The 22843-nt window shown below is 42.1% G+C and overlaps 1 protein-coding gene across 1 annotated transcript; it reads left to right on the top strand.

Moving 5' to 3' along the window:
- The first annotated feature begins 352 nt into the window (after positions 1-352).
- On the top strand, positions 353-22492 carry LRRC66 (leucine rich repeat containing 66). Its single transcript, XM_032400346.1, has 4 exons — positions 353-878; positions 12479-12648; positions 17643-17832; positions 19868-22492. The coding sequence occupies exons 1-4, from the start codon at positions 383-385 to the stop codon at positions 22069-22071; spliced, it is 3060 nt and encodes a 1019-aa protein (XP_032256237.1). The 5' UTR covers positions 353-382; the 3' UTR covers positions 22072-22492.
- Positions 22493-22843: the final 351 nt, after the last annotated feature.

Here is a 22843-nt window from a genome sequence, read left to right as displayed (position 1 = left end):
TACCATTTTTTAGCTACATTTTAATGCCCCAAGTTCTAAGAAATCAAACATGCACTTAAATTGGCAATCAAGGCAAAATAATTTTCCTAAATCTTAAATTGAAAACTGTGGGGCGCCTGGGTGGCTCAGTCGGTTAAGCGTCTGCCTTCGGCTCAGGTCATGATCCCACGATTCTGGGATTGAGCCCCATGTCGGGCTCCCTGTTCGTGGGAAGCCTGCTTCTCCGTCTCCTCCCCCTCCCCTCATGCTCTCTCTTGCTATCTCTCTCTCTCTCTCAAATAAAATCTTTTAAAAAAAAAAGAAAATTGAATTTTCCGCTTATTTGCTGTTAATTTTCATATATGTTATTTTGAATAAGTCCATTTTCCTTTCTCTAGGCATTATGAAAAACCTACATTTCAGAGTCCTAACAATGCTAATAGGTCTTTATTTTACTGCAACAATGACAAACCCATCCAGAAAAAGCAGTCTTTTATTCAGTTCGGAGTGCCAATGGAATGGGTATCTTCTGACAAATTGTTCTTTTACCGGAAAGCATGATATCCATGTGGACAGACCCCAGCCAGCAGCCACAGTGGACACAAGGGCCAGTTTCCTTAGGGCTCTCTTACGGTCGCACATGAGAAAAGAAGACTGGAATACAAAACATCTGGACCTCAGTAACAATCGCATTCCGAACATCACCTTAAGCCCTCTTGCACACTTCCACGCTTTGGAAGTACTAAACCTCAGCAACAGTTCCCTCCGCTCCATCGCGTTGGATCTACGCAGCGCTAAGTCCTCATGGGGGAAACGCCACAGAAGCAGCTGGAGGCACGGGCTTCCGTTTCTAAAGTTGTTAATTCTTCAAAGAAACAAACTCACTGACATTCCCAAGGGTAAGTACAATTTTAAAAGACGGACTAGACCAAGAAACAAGGAGATGTTTTATTCCCGTAAGAATTCCATGCTTGTTTTCAGTTTTGAGGAAACCACTGAAAGTAAAGCAATTTTATCAGGACAAACAAATGAGTTTCTTAGTGGAATTTCAAGTTATAATATGTGGAATTCATAGCCAAAGCAATTTAATCTCCCATTACTATAACCTACATTAATGTAATATAGATTTGTCAAGAGACACAAGGAGGTATTTAAGTGCTAAATAATAATGCATGATTTCCAATTACCTACTTTGATTATCAGCTATTTGCTACTACATATAGAAAGCACTAAGAAATAACTAGTTCATGTACTTTCAATGTGTAGCACAATTCAAATTATGTTGCCATATTTATAATATTTGTTTTCTTAGAATACATTTTGCATCTGCTTGTCTAGTTGTCCTCCAAATGTAGACTAGAAATATGCTAATGTATGATCAATATGTAAACTTTCTTATTATCAAATCAAAATCAGAATTCTTTTTTTTTTTTAAGATTTTATTTATTTATTTGACAGAGAGACACAGCAAGAGAGGGAACACAAGCAGGGGGCGTGGGAGAGGGAGAAGCAGGCTTCCCACTGAGCAGGGAGCCCAGTGCGAGGCTCGATCCCAGGACCCTGGGATCATGATGGGAGCTGAAGGCAGACACTTAACTGAGCCAACCCAGGTGCCCCAAAATCAGAATTCTTCATCCTGGTTTCTAATAGGATACTCCACATATTCCTGTTGTTTAATAAATTCTCATCTCTTCCGGCATTCAGTAATCTACATGTTGGAGCTCCTTAACTAATCACCAATATTTTATTTAGAAAATATTAAAATTAAGAAAATAGATTCTGCTAAAAAAGAAAATGTAAGGATATTGTCTTTTTTTTCTCCATCCCAAGTTATACATATTTAGTTTTTCTTATTTTCCATTCTTTCCTTTCATATTTTTATTGTTTTGCTTTTTCTCCAGCTTTTGGTCTTGTGTTAAGCATCATTTTGACAATAGCCTGCCAGGTGAAGGAATGACTATCCCGGTCATCAGATCAACAGAATTGTGTGAGAAGGGGAGGAGTCTTCTCTCCCTACGCTTTTCCATAAAAGCAATGTGCAGGATTTTCAGTGTAAAGTATAAACTAATTGCATCGTATTTTGTAATTTTTACTGTATTATTCTTATTTTTAAAAACCCGTTATTACTAAAAATTTAGTAATTAAAGAAAAATCTAAAGGAAAAAACATAAGTCCTTCATGTAATACAGTTGGTGCAGGTCTACTTATATATGGATTTCTTTTTATAAATACCATAGAGCACTGTAAATATATTTTCTCTTCCTTAAAATCCTTACGATTTTCTTTTCTTTTTTTTTAAAGATTTCATTTATTTGAGAGAGACACTGAGAGAAACACAGCGAGAGAGGGAACACAAGCAGGGGGAGTGGGAGAGGGAGAAGCAGGCTTCCCGCTGAGCAGGGAGCCCGATGCGGAGCTCGATCCCAAGACCCCGGGATCATGACCTGAGCCGAAGGCAGCCGCTTAACGACTGAGCCACCCAGGCGCCCCAATCCTTACGATTTTCTTAATAACATCTTCTTTTCTCTAGTTCACTTTGTTGTAGGAATACAGTATATAATACATATAACATACAACATATTTGTTAATTGACTTTCTGTTACGGGTAAGGCTTCCAGTCAGCAGTAGGCTTTTAGTAGTTAAGTTTTGGGGGAGCTAAAGTTATATATAAATTTTTTACTGTGTGGGTGATCAGCACCCCTCAACCCTGTGTTGTTCAGGGATCAACTATATATATTCTTTAAGTCTATTCCTCATGCCTATGTACATATTTTTCTTTCAAATTGGATACTTTCCATAATATTTCATAATTTGTATTTTCATATCAGTGTATTTTGAACATCTTTATATAATTAAGCAATCTCATAAATAATATTTTAAATAGTTGAATAGCTTTTATATATACATATGTTATAACTGGGTTAATCAAACAACATTTAGACTATTGCCATTTTGTTTGCTATAACTCTTTGATGATCATCATTATAGCTACACATATCCATATGATATAACATATTTCTTAACTAGTATGGTAGATGTGAATTTCAACCCCTAAATTCAAATGTACTAGAGATATAACCTTCTGTTGTCTATAATTCAACATAATTTCTGATTCTGAGCCCCTGTTCTAGTAGGGTCAGTTGGGGATGGGGTGTAGAGATACTTGTACTTAACATCAGTCTTCCATGAGCTTTCCTCTGCTTTTCCCCAAATTTGTACCACAGCTCTAGAATCTTACACCCTAACAAGTGTGTGTGTGTGCACATGCGTGCGTATATGTGTGTGTGTGTGTGTGTGTGTGTGTGTGTGTGTGTGATGTCCCTTACCCCTGCCAGCCGGAGAACATTTCAGTTTTTTCAGTTTGGAGAAAATTCTTCCCATTTTTTTGTTTCTTCAAAACCCTGTTTAGATCTAGAAATTCCTTTCCTCTAAAGGTTTAGGCCTTCGGAAAACAAAAGCCAGAAAGACTTGTAGACTCCTTTGTTTTCTGCCTTGCATTGTGCCTCCCCTGGGATAATTAACACAGAGCCTACTTTCTGGTTGAATGGGGAGAAATGGAAAGAGAGACATAGAGATAAAAGATTAATATATCAAAATATTATCCTTAATATATCCTTAATACTTAACATATCTCCTTAAGGCAGATGAATTCCCAAGAGCTAATTGGAGGTCAGAGGGAATACAATTCCATTTAAGGATCAAACACCCCTATAAAATGCACATACAACCCCATCTTTCTTTTCCTAGTTGAACTTCTGCCTCCCCAACATATCAGGAAAAATGTTACACTTACAAAGGAGAAGAAAAAGTGAAATGAGCAAATCATGTATCTGAAATTCTATTAGAACTCTAGCAGATGAAACCATAGAGAGATGAATGAAACCAATCGATGATGGAAGGCCAATGGAAGCCCTGAACCTAATTGGATATAATTCAGAGTTCTTTTATCCATAGCATTTTGTGATTTGAATTATTTTCCTCTAATCATCACATATTTCAGTTGAGCCCCCTGTAACATCCCTTTGCCATTCTATGATTTTAGGACTGTGGCTCAGTCACTCTGACTTTGAAATCCCATTTTGGAGGGAAAAAGCTGGTAAAGGGGAGGTGCTGCCTGGAGTACCATTCTATTTCTGACCTTCCCTTTGTTCTTTGATTCCTTTGTTCTAAGCCTGTTTAAAGGTAGCATCTGGGGGTGCCTGGCTGACTCAGTGGGTAGAGTATGCCGCTCTTGATCTTGGGGTTGTGAGTTTGAGCCCCACACTGGGGGTAGAGTTTACTTAAAAACATTTTTTTAAAAAGGTAACATCTTGATAATGTAATATTTACTCATAGAATTGTGAGGATTAAAGGAAAAATGTATTTCAAGAACCTACTGTAACATGGCATTTGGCATAATAAATGGTAGCTATTAAAATATGTGAAAAGTACTTTGTATACTTGTAAAATATGTGAAAAGTACTTTGTATACTTTGCAAATATTAGTTATTTTTACTCTCTTGGCACAAATTGAGAATAGCAGTCTATTTAGAAACAAATTATAAATTTGGTTTTGTCTAAATCTCAAGTTATCTTTTAAAATGTTAAATAACTATTGCAGTAGATGGAACTCCTAGCCCACTATAATTCATGAGCAGAGAATCATTTGTGTCTACCTATTTATATAAGTGCTTGCACTCGTTTAAAATAATAATAAATCAGAGATTCTCACAAAGTAGCAATCAAGCAACTGGCCTTGTAACACGTGTACTTTTATAAACCATGTCCCACGTCTTCAAATGGTGACAGCTTCTAGAAGCAACTAAAAGTTGCTTTCACTCAGGAAAGCCCACCTTTGTAAGAGTGAAAGCTCACACTGACTAATCCAGAGTCAACTGATCCCATACCTTCAGAGTCAGCTCTGATGTCACCAATAACCTTCATGTTGGGAAAACACCCAGAGGAGGTGTCACCAATGCAATTTACAAAACAGTTAGCTAGCTATGAATTTAAGCTTACTGATGAGTCCACCTTTCTCCCAGATCTCTGGAGTACAGTGTTAATAACAGAAAAATCAGTTTTAAAATATTTAAAACAATGGGATCAATCTCCAGTTAAATTATTCCTCCTTCATCAAGCAATATTTTTGGAGTGCCCATAGAGTACCTGGAAAGGTATAAGAACCAACATCTCACTGGGATTCCAGTGAGGTTGACAGACCAGATTTGACAGGCTGACATTTAACACACTAATTTCTGGAACCCAAGAGATAAATGTGTTACAAATGAGATGAAATAATACCCGACTTTTGAAACTGATGGAGGAAAAAAAGAAAAACAAAAAAAACAGTGTATGGTAAAAACAAAAATATGTTATATTCTTATTCATTTTTAGGGAATTATTTCCTCCTGATTGCTATTGGATTATGGAAATACCAATAACCTATGTTCTCAAAACCAGGTCAGGTTCTAAAATAACAACATGAATGTATGTCAGTAAGCTAAGAGGGCAAGGTCTTTGGCTCACCTATATAAAATTGACCACATTGAGGGCTGACCTTATGAATAAAATATCTTGTCTAGGACCATTCCAGACTCTTCCAATTCTTAATACTCTTTGAACTTGAAGCTGTAACCCCTTGAATATCATTGTTTTGTGTCATCAGATTATCGCTTTTCAAAGAGCATTTAAGAAGTTCATAGTCCAAAGGAACATTCCTAGGCAATTTAGTGTCTGGGCGTACCCTCTATGGCCTTTCTTCTAATATACACTGAGACAATTTCTTGGAAATAATAAAACACCTCTGGCCACTTAAATGCAAAAGCTAATCAGATTCCTGCTTCCCATGGCTTATGTGATCATCAGAAAGCAGTTCAATAAATAATTCCTTCTCCACAAAAGTGCCTCTGTATTTTCCTCCCAATGTTCAACTCCCCTCTCTTGAAACATGGAATCTACCCTCTGATGTCCATGCCTCAGCCTGTGAATGCCCCTCCCAACTTCTTTTGTTCACCTGAGTACCCCTCTCAACATTGATTCACCATGCAAAATTTTTAAAAGAACACATTTCCCCCATTGAGAAATGCAGCCAAGTACTGTGGAAGAGTTTACTCAAACCTCCCAACTCTCTCCTGGGAGACCCTAAACAAACAATGTCATTTATAGGACCCCACCAGTTCTCTTAATACAATTAAACCTTTATTCTCTAAAATTGGAAGTAGATGGAAATTTTTCATATAGGAGTTGTAACTGAACTTAACAGTCTTAATTCCCATCTGCAGAAGTTTACCTTCCTCTTGGGGATCTTAGCTTGATATTATGAAGGGAGTCAAACAAGGGGGTATCCTTGTAACTCTCTGCCTTAGGATGTTCTGGTCCCATCCTTCTTATTAACTCTTATACTCTTCTTCTATACTCTTATATTTCTTGTATTACTCTACCTGTTAATTGACCTTAAACAAGACACTTAACCTATAAAAACTTGCCTGTTTATTTTTAACTGAGGATGATGGTGTATACAGGGAGGATATGAAGGTTAGAGATGGTATTTGTAAAAACTTTATTTTTTTTTTTTTTAAGATTTTATTTATTTGACAGAGAGAGCACAAGCAGAGGGAGAGAGAGGGAGAATCAGGCTCCCTGGTGAGAAAGGAGCCCGATGTGGGACTTGATCCTAGAACCCTGGGATCATGACCCGGGCCGAAGGCAGCCACTTAACCGACTGAGCCACCCAGGCATCCCGGTATTTGTAAAAACTTTAACACAGAGAGTGATGATACATGTGAAACATTTCTCACAGCATATGGTACATAACAGGTGCTCAAAAATGTCAGTTCCCCTCTAGTGCCTTTTGATCATCCTGAGTCTCTAATTCTGTTCCCCACCATCCCAGTCTTTGCTGTGATGGTCACTTCTGTGATTTGAGGTACAGTGGGTAACTGTAGATGATTTCCATTCTCTTTCTGCAAAAGTTCAAAGTTCATATGAAGTTCAGAGTGCCCATCAACAATTCTGTTGTTACTGCTCAGACTTCTGTAAGTCGTACATTGTTGGAGGTCCCTTCTCCTCTGTCTTCTGAGCACTCTTTGATCTGTCCTTTGACTCACTGAACCACACTGACCCATGAGACCATCACTACTATCAAGATAATGAACTATCTGCACCCCCAAAAGTTCCTCATGCCCCTTATAATTTATCTTTCCCACCCATCCTCTCCCTTCTGTCCAAGTAACCACTGATCTCCTTTCTGACACTATAGATTTGTTTGTATTTTCCATAATTTTATATTCATGCAATCATATGATATGTACTTTCATTTTTGGTATAGCTCCTTGCATTCAGCATAATTATTTTGAGATTCATCCATGGTGTTGTATGTATTAAAAGTTCATTCCTTTTCATTGCCAGAATTCATTGTATGGATATGTGTTTACCTCTTAGTGGACATTTAGGCTGTCTTTTTTGGCTATTATAAAAAAAGCTGCTAGCTAAAGGGATGGAGAAAGATAAACCATTAAGGGCACCTGGGTGGTTCAGTAAGGGTCTGCCTTCAGCTCAGGTCATGATCCCAGGATCCTGGGATCAAGCCCCGCATCGGGCTCCCTGCTCGGTGAAGAGCCTGCTTCTCCCTCTCCCTCTGCTGCTCTCCCTGCTTGTGTTCTCTCTCTCCCTCTCTATCAAATAAATAAACGAAATCTTAAAAAAAAAAAAAAGATAAACCATTTAGATAAACACTAGTCAAAAGAAAAGTGGAGTGACTATATTAATTTCAGACAAAGGAGACTTTAGAACAAGGAAACTATCAGGGATAAATAAAGCACTATATAAAGGGGATAAAGGGACCAATTCTTAAAGAAGACCTAATAATTTTATTTTTTTTTTAAAGATTTTATTTATTTATTTGAGTGAGAGAGAATGAGAGATAGCACGAGAGGGAAGAGGGTCAGAGGGAGAAGCAGACTCCCTGCTGAGCAGGGAGCCCGACACGGGACTCGATCCCAGGACTCCAGGATCATGACCTGAGCCGAAGGCAGTCGCCCAACCAACTGAGCCACCCAGGCGCCAAGACCTAATAATTTTAAATGTGAATGCACCTAACAATAAAGTGTCAAAATACGTGAGGAAAAACTGACAACTGAAAAGAGAATTAGAAAAATCCACTATAGTTGGAAACTTCCAGCACTCCCCTGTCAATTGGTAGATTAAGCAGGCAGGTAATCAATAAAGATGTAGTTGACTTGAATATTACTATCAATCAACTTGATCTAATTGGTATGTATGGGATACTCCCTCCAACAACAGTAGAATACACATTTTTTTCAAGCTTACATGAAACATTTACCAAGACAGACCACATTCTGGGCCATAGAACACACCTTAACAAACTTGAGTAACAAACAGAAATCATGCAAAGTATGTTCTCAGATTACAATGGAATTAAACTGGAAATCAGCAACAGAAAGCAGCAAACCCCTCAAATCTCTGGAAATTAAACAACACATTTCTAGATAACACATGTGTCACAAAAGTCTCAAGAGGGATTTGAAAATATTTTAAGCTAAGTGAAAATGAAAATGCAGTTTATCAAAATTTGCAGGATGTGGCAAAAGCAGCAGTTAGAGGGAAATGTATAGCATTAAAAGCATCCACTGGAAGAGAAGTCTAAAATCAATAACATAAGTTTCCACCTTGGGAAATTAAAGAAGTAAGAGCAATGTATGCCTAAAGCAAGCAGAAGAAAAGAAATAATAGAAATTGTAGCAGTAATCAATGAAATTTAAAACAGGGAAAACAATAGATAAAATCAACAAAACCAAAACGTGTTTCTTTGGAAAAAAAATAATAAAACTGATAATCCTTTAGCCAAACTAACCAAGAAAAAAAATAAGAAGACACAAATTGCCAGTACCAGAGATGAAAGAGGGATCATCGCTACTGTTCCTATCAACATTAAAAGAATAATGAAACTAAGTCTTTGTGGTGATATATGCTTTCGTTTCTCTTGGGTAAAAAACCTAGGCAGAGAATGGCTGAGTTGTATGTCAAGTAGATGTTTAACTTTTGAAGAAATCGCCAGTGTTGTGTGCGGTGGGTGTTTTAAATTTTAAATTTTAAATTTTTAAATGTTTTAAATTTTAAATTCCCACCAGCATTATGTAAGAATTTCAGTTGTCCTACATCCTTACCCATACCAGATATGGGCCATCTTTTTAATTTTAGCCATACTAATAGATGTATAGTGGTATATCATTGTGGTTTTAATTTGGATTTCCCTAATGACTAATGATATTGAATTATCTTTCTGTGTGCTTATTTGCTATCTGTATGTCTCTGATGATGTATATAAATCTTTGGCCAATTTCTAATTTTTTTTAAATTATTGAGTTTTGAGTATTCTTTATATCTTCTGGATACAAGAGTTTTCACAGATATGTGACTTGTAAATATTTTCTCCCAGTCTGTGGCTTGAGTATTTTTTTATTTTAACAATGTCTTTCAAAGAGCAGAATTTTAAATTTTTGTGAAGTACAGTTCATCACTTTGTTAGTTTATAAATTGTGTTTTGGTGTCATATCTAAGAAATTTTTGCCCAATCCAAAGTCACAAAGATTTTTCTCCTATGTTTTCTTCTAGAAGTTTTATAACTTTACTTTTTTACATTTTATATTACAGGTTTATGATTTATTTATATTTAGGTTTAAATTTAGGTTTTACATTTAGGTTTATGGTAGTTTTAAAATAGTTTGAGTTAATTTTTTGTACATGGTATGAATAACTTATAGAAGTTTTAAAGATATGCAATTATTCCAACACCATTTGTAGAAAAGACTATTTTTTCCATCCTTTTACATGTATCCTACTCATGTTTCTATATTTAAAGTAGGTTTCTTGTAGGAATTATATCGTTGACTCGGATTTTTATCCAAACTTGGAATCTTTGCCTTTTATTTAGTGTTTTTAAATTATTATTTCTATCTATCATCTCGATATTTTTTCTCTTTGTTCCTTCTGTTCTTTGTTCCCCCTTTTATCTTTTTCTGCCTTTTTTTGCATTAATTGTGTATCTTTAAAATTAATCCTCTTTATCTCCTTTGTAGGCTTATTAGCCATAATTCTCTGCTGTTGTTTTGTTGTTTTAGTGGTTGCTTTGGGATTTCTAGTATACATCCTAACATCTTTATTTGGTGTTCTATTACTTGCCCATAACACACAAAACTTAGAACAATATTCTTCCACCTCTCTTCTCCTGGTGTTTGTGCTAGTTTTGTCATACACTTTACCTCTACATATATATTGTGAGTCCTACAATACATGTTTACTATTTTTGCCCTTTTTGTTTGTTTGTTTTGTATGAAATGTTCATGGTTAAACAATAATGGTTGAGAGATCTGAGTTTCAATCCCAGCTCCACAGCTATACCTACTTTGACATGGGGCAAGTTCTTAACTTCACTGCACCTAGGTTTTGTCATTTACAAGATGGTAACAACACCCAGGGCTTTGTGAGGATTAAGAGGAAATGTTTGTGAAGTGCTTAGAGCATAAAGAGAGTATACAATTAAACAGGAGTTTTAAAATGATTTCTTCCCTCCATGGAACTCCAAGGGTCCGTGTTCCATTCAAATAAGCAGCAAGATATTACAGGAACTATGAGCTCACAGCCATATATAGCCAGGCAAGTGCCATGACGATGTTAAGGAAACCATAGCTTCTTTTATATTGTTGTCTTATGCTGCATTTTTTTCTCATAGACCCATATGTTTGCATAATAAAATGTATAGGAAAAAGTCTTCACTCCATGAAGAAACATGTTTTCTCTAGGGGTTATATTCAAAATATTTAACAACTGGCCTATAACCGGGGCTTTCCCGCTGGGTTCCTAGGGCCGTGCCCACAAGGGCCCAGCAATGGTTATTTACAAACCAATATGGAAATATTTCTTACTAGCCTATGCCAGCTGAATATCAGCCTTGGTTCTCTCCCATTTTTTTTTTTTTAAACATGCAGCTTCTTGGCCTGTCCTTTGTTTTCCTGTTTTTGATAGAGGCATGAGTACAAAGAAATCATCTTCTTCTATAAGTGCCTGCCCCAGCTAAAGCAGGCAGCCCTCATTCAGCTCTCACAAAGCATTATCTTGTGCCAGTTGGAACTTTAATTTTTCAAGAGAAGCTAGAAATGCGAATTTTTGTGCTGAATCTTTATTGTTAGGTCAATAATTTTTAAATCTCTGTGTGTGTCAAACACTGTCACCTCTGGCTTATTGGATACATATTATATTCCAGGCATTGTAAGAGTTAACAAAAATATGAACTCCTCCCCGAAGGAACTAATCATCTGATGGAGAGGCTGACAGGCAAACAACAGTTAATTTTATAGTAGGATGGTGGGGGGATAACGGTTTGTATAACTAGTACTTTTTCTTGTGTGTATGTCTTATCACTCACTCAGACACAAGGATGCTATGCTCTATTTGTCCTCAGCACTAAGTGCCTGGCTCATAATGTTTTGATTGAGTTGTCCTAATGATCTCTTATTTAATCTGTACAGCTGATGTGAACATAAGATAACATTGAGGTACAGCTATTTACATTAAGTCATCATCTCTGCATAATCAGTCTGATAATGAGAATCTTGCAGACAGTAGACAAGGAATAAACCCTTCTGGAATTGAACCAAACTGATCTGCTAAGTAGTAGTTGGTTAAAGACACAAACTACATGTGGGGGGCGCCTGGGTGGCTCAGTCGGTTAAGCATCTACCTTCAGCTCAGGTCATGATCCCAGGGTCCTGGGATCGAGCCTCACTTCGGGCTCCCTGCTCAGCGGGAGTCGTCTTCTCCCTCTGACCCTCCCCTCTGCTCGTGCTTTCTCTTTTGCTTGCTCTCTCTCAAATAAATAAAATCTTTTAAAAAAGAGAGAGACACAAGCTATATGTGAGAATAGAGCGGAAGGGAAATGTGAAGATGCAGGGCATCCTTATGAGACTCACATGGGAAATCAGATTTGGAAGTGTGCTATGACTGGCGCCTCCTTCCCAGCCTCTGTGTTCTGTGCCAAATGGGCCTCTGGTTACTCTCTGGAATCAAGTGAAATACAAAGCCGGAGACCAAAACCCAATTAGATTCTTTTTGTCAGAAAACAAAACCTCGCTACAACTTACTACCTCTGAAAAATAAGCGAATGCCTAGAAATGTTGCAGGATCAACAAGAACTCTGGAGTGTTACTACTACTGATCGCTCCGTTCAGCTCCCTCTCGGCCTTTTTCCTCTGCTGGTTCAGAACATGGGTATCTGTTTGCATGTGGCTCTTTTTTTCCCAAGAACGTCGGAATCCCACTCTAGGCTGCTCTGCAACAGAACCTTTTCCTTCCTGCGCGGTGCGTCGTGCACAGATCCCCGTAGCCTCCGTCGTTCAGCGGGTCCTCCACGGACAGCCCGGCAGGGTGTCACCACTGTTTGACCGTGGTAACCAACAGTAAATACCACCCGTGTGTACTTTAACGTGCTTCTCCATTTTAACAGGACTGTGGAAACTGAAGTCGTTACAGAGCCTGGATCTGTCCTTCAACGGGATAGCGCAGATCGGTTTGTCTGATCTTCGGCACTGCCTGCGGCTGGAAAACCTCTACTTAAAGAGCAACAAGATATTCAGGATTCATCCAGAAGCCTTCAGGGACCTCAAGAAGTTACAGGTTATAAAGTGACTTTTAGAGTATTTCAAATACGCAGACATCTGGGCCATTGCATTACAAGAATATTTCTATGGAAGAGTTTCTCCACACCCAGGAGTAGGGGCTATTAGTCAAAAACTCTATTTTAAGGCTCTGCTAAAATTGCTGAAGTCTCTCTCTTGCCTCAGAACTCAAACACCTCAGTAATGGACATGAATGTTACTCGAACATAATACTGAGCCGCAAGAATTGGCACACTATTTTTCTAAATCAAATTAAACCCAACTCCAAGTTTCCACTTACCAGTTGGCAGGAAATTCAATCTGGGTTATAATTGAGGCTCCCGCCCTGAGCTGCAAGGTGGGTCACAGGTCCCTGGGGTCTTGTGCGATCTGGAGCACTTGAGGAGGCTCCTCTGAGCCACCCCGGGGCCCGGGACGATATGGGGCTCTGAAGGCCTGCGACACTGGTGCTTCCAAACCCAAACAGGGCCCTAAATAATAAAAGTGATCATAATAACAGCCCATACTTGTAGAGTACTTACCACGTACCATATACTGCTCTGAACAAACATCGGACCCATCTTGGACCCCTGTCTCTCAGGCGCCTTGCAGTTAATCTCACTAATGCTGACAGCTATGAAGGGAAGGAACCCCCCACCCTCCCACCCCCCACCTCTGCCCCGGGCCAAAGCCCTGCTCTGGGCTTGGCCGCTTTAGCCCCTGCCCCGAGCACTTTCCTCCACCCTCCCCACTCTTCTCTGGGAGATAATTTACAGTCTCCCCACAGTGCTCCTTTAGAAAGGCCAGGGGGCTTCCAGTGGGACATCTAGCGAGGTCTTAGGGAAAGACTCAGTCCCCCATATCCTCCATCACAGACCCTCACTCTTTAGACAGGCCCGCATCATTCGGTAGAAACCAACTGCGAGCCACATACGCAATTTTAGACGCTCTAGTAACTAGATTCAAAGTAAAAAAAAAGCAGGTGAATTTTGTTTAGTAATGTATTTTTTAACCCAGTATACCCAAATATTATCTTTTACCCATGTAACCAATATACAAATTATTAATGAGATATTTTACATTGTTTTTCATGCTAAGACTTCAAACCCACATCCCAATGGGACGAGTCACATTTCAATGCTCAAAAGCCACGTTGTGGCTAAGGGCCGTCATATTAGACAGCATCGACATAGACAGCTGATTTTTCCCGGGTTTAAGAAAAGCGTTCTTCAAGTATAGGTGGGAGATGAATTTCCAACTGCCACCTGTCAGCCAGGGCCCCCAAGTCCCTCCTCTATCGAAGGGAGGGAAGTGAGGCAGTGGAAAGGTGGGTGGGCTCTGGGCTCAGCGGCCTGGGTTGGCTTTGCCACTCTGCGGCCACACGATCTTGGTCAAGTCACCATGTCTCTCTGTGCCTCAGTTTTCTCATCTGAAAAATAGAGGTAACTTCATTCCTTTCTCATAGAAGGTTGTGAGAATTAAATGTTTTAATGCATATAAAGTGCTTCGAATAGTACTTGGAATATAGCAAGGTCTTTATAAATGTAAACTGCATGTAGAAATCCTAAAGTGGCCACAATATCCCACTCTCTGAACATACAAATCTGATTGTGCCACTTCTTGTTAAAAATCCTTCTGAGCTTTCCCAGCAAGGGCCTGGCCCCTGCCCACCTCTCCAGCCTCATGGCAAACCGCTCTCCCTTGCTCACTGCACTCCATTTCTGTCTTCACACCAAGGCTGAGGGATCCCATGCGGATCCTTTGCCTGGGAAAACTAACTCTTCTGAATCTTTCCAATGTCACTTCCTCAAGCAAGCCTTCCTGGGGCCTCCAGATTGAATTCATTGCCCTTTTATATACACTTACAATGTGCTATGATTTTTCCTCATTGCATTTATCACAACTGAAATTATTTAGCTTTAGGTATGGTTAATTGTTAATGCCTGTACCCCCCTAATCTCTTCGAGGACATACATCATAATCTATTTTGTTTTCTAGTGCTTAGCATATGTCTAATTCATAACACATATTTAAAAACACTTGCTGAACAAAGGAATGAATAAATGGATGATGACCGTGAATAGGTATATCACAAATAACTATTAATTTAGCAGTCTAAAACTACACACATATTATCTCATGATTTGGGGGTCAGGAAGCCAGGCAAGGCCCTGGGTCCTTTGCTAAGGGTATTTTAAGAGGCTGCAGTCAAGGTGTTGGCCAGGGTTGGAGACTCCCCTGAAGGCCCAGCTGCCAAGCCCACGTGGTTGTTGACAAGACTCAGGTCCTTGTGGGCTGTGGGACTGAGGGCTCAGTTCTTTACTGGTTCCTTACTGGCTGTCAGCCTCAGTCCTGAGCCACGTGGGCTTCTCCATAGGGCAGTTCACAGCATGGCGGCTTGCTTTAGAGCCTGAAGGAGAGCCTGCTAGCAAGAAAAACATTACAAGCTAATATAATGTCATCAGGGGAGTGACATCACATTGCTTTTGCCATATTCGATTGCTTAGAACCAAGTCACAGGCCCTGCCTGTGCCGCAGGGCAGGAGATTCCTCAAGGGTGTGAATACCAGAAGGCAGGACCATTGGGGAGCATCTTTGCTGCAGTAATTATCAGAGCAGATGAGAAAGTCTGCTTAACTTGGCAGTGCTCCCCAGCTCCCCACAAATGAGTTGCTGGGTTGCCTGGGAACCTCATTTAGTATACTGTATACTGATCATAGGTGTATTTGTGTGGTGATTGCCCTATGTCTGGTGTTATTTCCTGTGCATTTTTACTGTGCTTCGTAGGTGTTCTGTAGCTCACAGGTAAGACATGCTACAGGCAAACTAGAAGTGTTTATAGCACAAAACATTTAGCCCCAAGAATGTTTTAAATCATCTGTAATTCTCGCTTCACCTGAACTGCCCAGAATCATACAATTTCTCCTTCTCCATTATCCCTTCTACATGTTTGTCAATAACTCTAAAAACTGGTTTTGGAACTTGACGGAACTATTTGGTACCAGAAAGCTGAATATCAAAATAGATGTTGGTTTTTTTCTTTTTCGGGAGATGCATTTAGTACTTGCACTATGCTACGTGTCTTCCCATGTGGGAATCTTCAGAAGCCAGATGGAGTTTTCAAACCATAAATTCATCCTCACGTTTAGATGGAACGAAGTAAGTTTCACTGGCATTTCAGATTAGCATTTCTTTTCTTAATCTTTCCCATTCTTCTTAGATGCAGTGACTTGTGTAGCAACATTAGTTGCCTCTTCCAATCTTTCTGTAGTGTACACCCCTTTCAAATGATGGTGGATGGCTTTTTCTTTAGGCAAATTAGACTGTTCTGCTTTCATCTTTCCTTGGAAATTATTCCTCCTGAATCATTTTATTAGTTGTCTGTCCTTGCTCCAGTTTTGTTTTCAGTTCCATGATTTGTAATATAATAAGATGCTGGGATGAAGAAAATGCAGATGTGCACTAAAAGGAAAATAACTACCCGAAGCACATCGGAGTATTCCACTCTGTTGCTGAGGAGGGGTACATAAGAAAGCTACTCATCACAGGCAAGGCCTGGCCAAGCGAAGTGGTTCTTTCTACCCCGAGCCCCCAAGTCTCCTCCTTCCTGTTTTCGGCAACCTTCCTTTGGGAGTCAAGACTACTTGGTTACTCAACACTGGAAAGGTCACCGTCACTACCTAAGTTCAGGGAGAATTCTGATTCTACACGTAGTGGTCGTGGTCATGGTGCTGTTTGATTGTTTGAATCAGTTCTTCTTAGGAATTTATATAACCCAAGATGCCAATGCTGTTTTTTCCCTGATGTTTATAAAACCATTGACCTGGATAACATTCATCCGCTCTGGCTTTCATTCATGGTCCAATTTTCTTTTCCTTTTTTTTTACCCCCTTCCAGCAAGGCTTACATTTTTTTTTTTTTTTTATGATTTTCTGTTCTTCTAACTACCAACCCGCCCCTCCCTAAGCCCCACGGCCCCCCACCCCCTGACGCCTCCTGCTGCACGCCTCCTCCACCCAGCCCTTTCCTCCCGTGCAGTGGGAGCCCAGGCTCCAAGAAAGCGTGTTCCAGAGTGGAAGTCACACAGCTGTGGAGCTAGATCAGATCTCAACTCTGCCACTCCATTCATTCATTCCTTTCTCCATTATTTACTGAGGACCCGCTGTGTACCAGGCCCTGGTACTAGGGGCTTTGTGGTATGTACTGTGTGACCTAGCCCAGCTTCCTCCTCTGTGAAAAGGGGGAGGGGAAGGTTGAAGCACCCAGTAGAATGCCTGGTACATAGCAGCACTCTGCAAATGGTAGCAAGAGCTACACCCAACTGCCTTCCCTGATGAATCATGTCACAGCCATATCCAACTTCTGCAGATCCTGCTCTATGTTTCTAGAGCCACTGAAGCCTTTTTGGTCCCCAGGTTCCTCTTCGTTTCTGATTAGACTAGAAAAATTAGTCATCTTGTATATACCAGGTGGCCATGGATGCAGGGAAATGTACTACCACCCTCGAGATAATTGTTGATGCAAAAGATCTCTCTTTGCTACTTCTGGTCAACCACAATTCTTCTGTGTTCTATGTTCTCATGGCCCGGTGTCTTTGGTCACTTTCAAGATCACAGTGCTTCCAGAAATTCTAGACCTGGTATCTAATTCTAGACCTTGATAACCACCGGGAGTCTTGGTTTTGTCTAACAGTACAAATTGCAACTCATAGGAAAGAAGGGAGGGGAAAGGACCGGGCATCTAATATAGGCACCATACTTAAAGCTTTCACATACATCTGACCCTTACAACAACCCTAGGAGGGAGCCTCCTAAAAAGTGAACAGTTTGCTGAGGCTCACAGAGTTGTTAGGGGGCAGAGCAGAAATTTAAACCCACTATTCTCTAACTCTCAAATCAGGGCTAAATTTGTATTGCCTCCCTAGCAATGTAAACAATACCTGTAACTAGTATTTATTTTGTCTCTAAATGTCTTGATTCACAGACTGCCCTAAACTTGTTTCTTCTCAAACAGGTGGTAGACCTCAGCAACAATGTTCTGACCACCATCCTACCCATGATGGTCATTGCTCTGGAACTTCCCCATCTGGAGGTGGACTTGGCTGATAACCAATGGCAGTGTGACTATAGCGTGGCAGCCTTCCAAAAGGTCATTTCTGAATCCTGGAGGAAAACATGGAATGTCATCTGCAGTAAGTCTGTAGGTAAGTCAGTGGCATCTCCTCTCTGAAGTGGTTCCAGCTGAACTGAGAAGAGCCCATGGAAAATTTAGTCTCATTGGAAACCATGACAGTCCCCTTGAAAGCAAGAGTGTTGATTAGGGATTAAGTCAGCCGCGGGCTGTGTCACAGAAGAATCACTGGTACCTGTTTCCCTCACTTCATGGATGATTTTCTTCACATGGTCAAAGAAATCTAGTTCAAATTGCTCAGAAACAATTGGATTTGGTCAAAAACAGTAATTTCACAGGGAGAGAAAAGCCCCAAAATGTCACATTTTTATCCCAATTCTTTTTTTTTTTTTTTTAAGATTTTTACTTATTTGAGAGAGTGTGTGAGCAAGGGCATGCACAGGAGCAGGGGGAGGGCAGACGGAGGGGAACAAGCAGACTCCCTGCGGAGCCCAGAGCCTGAGGTGGGGGTGGGGCTCGAGCAGATTCCCAGGACCCCAAGATCACAACTTGAGCTGATCCCAGGACCCCAAGATCATGACCTGAGCTCAATCAAACGCTTAACCAGCAGAGCCACCCAGGCGCCCCAATCCCAATTCTTAACAAATAACTAATCAAAGAAAGAACTTTTAAAACGCAAAACATGATTATTTAAAGCATTTGCCTCTGAAAATAACACCATATGTCAACTATGTTGGAATTAAAATAAAATAAAATGCTTGCTAACCCTATGAAAGTATAATCCTGTTATATATATTATATATATGTGTGTGTGTGTTTTGTGTGTGTGTGTATATATGTGTTTATGTATATATATACACACACACAAAACACATATATTTCAAAAGTATACTTTGATTTGTTCCCTGACATTCTCCCAAAATGCTAGACTATGTTACCAGAGTTGAACATTCTGGAAAACTTTTTTTGCCATTAACTATCTTGGCTAAATCTCAAACTCCTAACTGGGTATGGGGGCGGGGGTGGGGGGTGGGGGGAGGTAAGGTTTTTTGTAATAAGTCCTGGACTCTGTTCTGTTCATGACTGCCACTAAAGTAGAAAATGGCCATGCTTACTAGGTTTAGAAGAAATCTATGAATTTTATTTTATTTATTTTTTTTAAAGATTTTATTTATTTATTTGACAGAGAGAGACACAGCGAGAGAAGGAACACAAGCAGGGGGAGTGGGGGAGGGAGAAGCAGGCTTCCCGCTGAGCAGGGAGCCCGATGCGGGGCTCGATGCGGGGCTCGATCCCAGGACCCTGGGACCATGCCCTGAGCCGAAGGCAGACGCTTAACAACTGAGCCACCCAGGCACCCCAAAATCTATGAATTTTAAAGATTTATTTATTTATTCGAGAGAGGGAGAAAGCGAGTGGGCGGAGGGGCAGAAGGGGAGAATCTTCCAGCAGACTCCCCACTGAGTGTGGAGCCCCACTGGGGGCTTGATTTCCCCACCCATGAAATCACGACCTGAGCCAAAACCAAGAGTCGGATGCTCACCGCCTGAGCCACCCAGGCACCCGGATCACAGAGGAGTCTTAATGTCAGCCACTCTGTTTCATTCCTCTGTAGAAACCACAACTGGCATTCTGGGTATGGAAGGCAGAATGGCAGGAGCCAGTAAGAAACCTGAATGTTTCTGTTTGCCAGCCCTGGGGCACAGTGAGAAATTGATACCCTGCACATAGGTAGAGCCAAGGGAGGTTGTGCAGGCGGCTGATGGAATGTTCTCCAAAATGGGCAGTAGGTGGAGGAGTCAGAGGAAGGAGAAGTGGTGTAGCTGTCCCCGTCTGTCTTCGTTCCTCGCATGAGCAGCAATCAGGCAAGAAGCCTAAGAAACGGACAGCCTCCCGGGCCTCTAAGTAGCAGGCCAAAGCCTGACGGCCAGGTGTAAAAGCGCACGTGGCCGGAGACATACTGTTGGTTACAACCAATTGATCAGTCAGTAAAGCTGCGTACCGTCATGCCATGCACACCTGAGACAGCCAGGTAAGGACTGAGGAGGACCCACAGAGCCTTACTTCCGTGTCCACTCACTGTGTGTTTCCCCCCACCCCGCTTCCAGGGAACGAGGAGGCAGACCAGTGGACCCTCCAAAGCGGAATTTCCAGGGAGACCCACCTTCCTCACGGTCCTGCGAAGCCTGTGAAAAGCCTCCCGCCGGGCCAAGCCCAGAGTCCCCAGGCAGGCTGGTTTGAGCGCCCTGGCACCGCGCGGAGGAAGGGCCCCGCGGGCGCCCCAGCCAGCGAGAGGCCGCGCCGGCTGCCCCGAGGGGCCAGGAGCCCCAGGGATGTGCCCACGGCTGGCAGACAGGGAGACACTTCCCAGGACCTCGCCCTGGCCGTCTGCCTGGCCGTGTTCATCACGTTCTTCGTGGCTTTCTGCCTGGGGGCTGTCGCCAGGCCCTTCATTGACAGACTGTGGCACCAGAGATGCGCACACAAGAGGCCCAGCTCGGACAACGGGGACAACGCGGACAACGCGTACTCAAACACGGGCTTCTGCGACGACACTGAAGCTGCAGGGAACGCCCAGCACCTGAGGACAGATGGGCCCCTCCAAGAGCCCGCCAGCCCCCGCGCTGCTGTCATCCCCGACGGACCTCTAGGAGAGGGCGGAAGGGAGCCTGGCAGGCGGCAGAGCGGGGGGCCGTGCGGGGACGGCAGAGGGCCAGGAGGTGGGAAGGAGTACATACTTCTGAGTGACAGCGCAGCCCATTCCGTTCTCCAAGGACAGCCGAATGCTGGTCATAACCAACGAATTCCAGCAGGGCAGGATCACATCCACAGGAAAGATGCTCTCGGGGAAGTAAATTCTGCAACTCTGGCCCAGGAAGGTTCTCCCAGCGTGCATTCAGCAGGCGCCCCTGTGCGAGCTGGCAGATTGCAGACTGTCTCTGGCTCAATTCACAGTGACTCGGGTGAGTTAAACGCACCCCTCTCGGGAGAAATGGCAGCTTCTCTCTCTAAAATGCAAACACATACGAAAGCCCAGGGGGCTGGAGAGAATGAGCGGTTACCTTCAGAGTTTTCCAAGGAAATGCAAGTGGGCACTTACCTGAATTTGCTGGACACACGGCAGCAAAGGCTCCAGGGGGCCAGTGCTGAGGAAGGGCTTCCCGCCTCCCACGGTGCGGTCCCACTCAGTGACATGGAACCAGGGCAGAAACATGCTCCTCCTGACCCTCAGTACCCATTGGACAGCAGCTACGATTCTGATTCTGATGAAGGGTCTTTATTTACTCTAAGTTCAACAAGTTCAGAGGATGCAAGAAACGTGACTGAAGAAGAGGCACATGGTGAGAAGAGCCACAGAGCCAGTGAGCCCCCGGAGGACGAGAACTCGGGGGTGAGGAAGGACAATGTTACATCATCAGAGGATCCTGAGGACAATATCCCCTGCCAGAAGATTCTGGAGAAGTGTGAGAATCAGGAGGACTGTTTTGAAAACCCTCTCATTTCTGGTCCAGACTCAGGTTTGTGTGAGACTCATCTGGAAGGTGCCTCTAACACCGACACATTTGAGGGTCCACTGACCGTGCCTGGATCACTGGGCAGTAACAGTCCCTCCGGGGATGAGACCCCAGGCACGGTCATCTGCGATTATGCCGCAGCTCTCCGATCTGAGGCCGTAGAGTGGCATTACTTACTTAGAGACTTAGAATTTTTAAATGTAGATGTTGTACCACAAACACCACCATGGTCTGCTGAAGTTCCCTCAGATCCTGACGAGAGCGACTGTCGTGAAAGAGACTCAGACATTTATAAATATGAACCTTGCCTTCAGGAAATAAACACAGCTCAAAATGATGTTCCTCTCAAGATCACTGCCGGTGAAAACTTAGGAGCCTCACAACAAAATTCGGAAGGGGGCAACATGAATCCCCACCTGACGGACACTGATGCGAATGAGGGGTTGGCATGCACTCTTGAGGACTCGGATTCCAGAAAGGTTAGAAGCCGCACACAATTGTTACAATCCTGTAGTGATGAACCGGCTCTTCAGTGTGGAAGAGGAGAGGGGGGTTATGCTGAAAGCTGTTCCAGGAGCCAGGTGCCATTATTACAAGAGCTCCCAAGTGAAACCAGTTTACCAGGAACGCAGGAGCCCTTCAATGGCAGAGATTGGGGTAAATACTCAGAAGAGAACCTCTTGCAGTTAGAAAATACTCAAATGCAGACCCAGGGCCACCTATTGGGGGCTGGCTTGCTGTATGAGGACCTGCTCTACTACGATGTGGAACTTGAAAAGCAAAGGGAATTCAAGTAACATTTTGAGTTCAGACTGAAGCCCTTAGAACCGCTGAACAGATTTTTTTAAAACAAATTCCACACAAAGAACAGCACAGCTTTCTGGACGGTGATCGTGAAACTACAAAGTTAGGGGGATTCAGAGCAACTCTAAATATTTGTTCGTAAGTGATGTTAAAAGAGGGACCATTTTGTAGACCGAACTGTAAATCAGAAATCAGTCTTCAAGAAGAGAAGTGGTATTGTTTGTAAAAAGGAAAAGCTACCATGCCATTATCTCAATTAGCCCTTCCTTGGTGGGACTCTCCAATCCGGGCTGTCAGGAGCTGTGTTCTTCTGTGTATCCTCCTGTTTTTCTGGCATTTTCTCCTTTTCCTTCCTGACACCCCTCGTCCACCTCTGCTTGCCCTCTCAGAGAACATTCCTCAAAGAGCTGTTCCCGGTCTTTCTGAGGTACCGCTCTCCCTGGGCCCCGCCGCTTCACCATCAGCCCCATACAGACCTCACCCGCATCGGCGCCACGAGGCCCGGCCTCCCTCCCAAGCTCCAGACTCACACTCTCAACCCCAATGACCCAAATCCACATAGATCATCCCGGGACCTAAAATTCATCATTTTCCTTCACAAATGTGATCTTTCTTGATCAACAGTATCATGACATCCACCCAGGAAAGCCAACTGAAATTGCTATCTTATCTCCGACTCTTTCTCTTGTAGTTCCTGTATCTGAGTAACCTCTAAGCTCTATGCTGTGGAAGTTCGTATATGTCTATACAAGGAGACATTTCAGT

This window comes from Phoca vitulina, unplaced genomic scaffold, assembly GCF_004348235.1.
Source record: "Phoca vitulina isolate PV1807 unplaced genomic scaffold, GSC_HSeal_1.0 scaffold3, whole genome shotgun sequence".
Lineage (NCBI taxonomy): Eukaryota > Metazoa > Chordata > Mammalia > Carnivora > Phocidae > Phoca > Phoca vitulina.
Note: the sequence above shows the minus strand (reverse complement) of the source record. Positions and strands in the feature narration are given on the sequence as shown.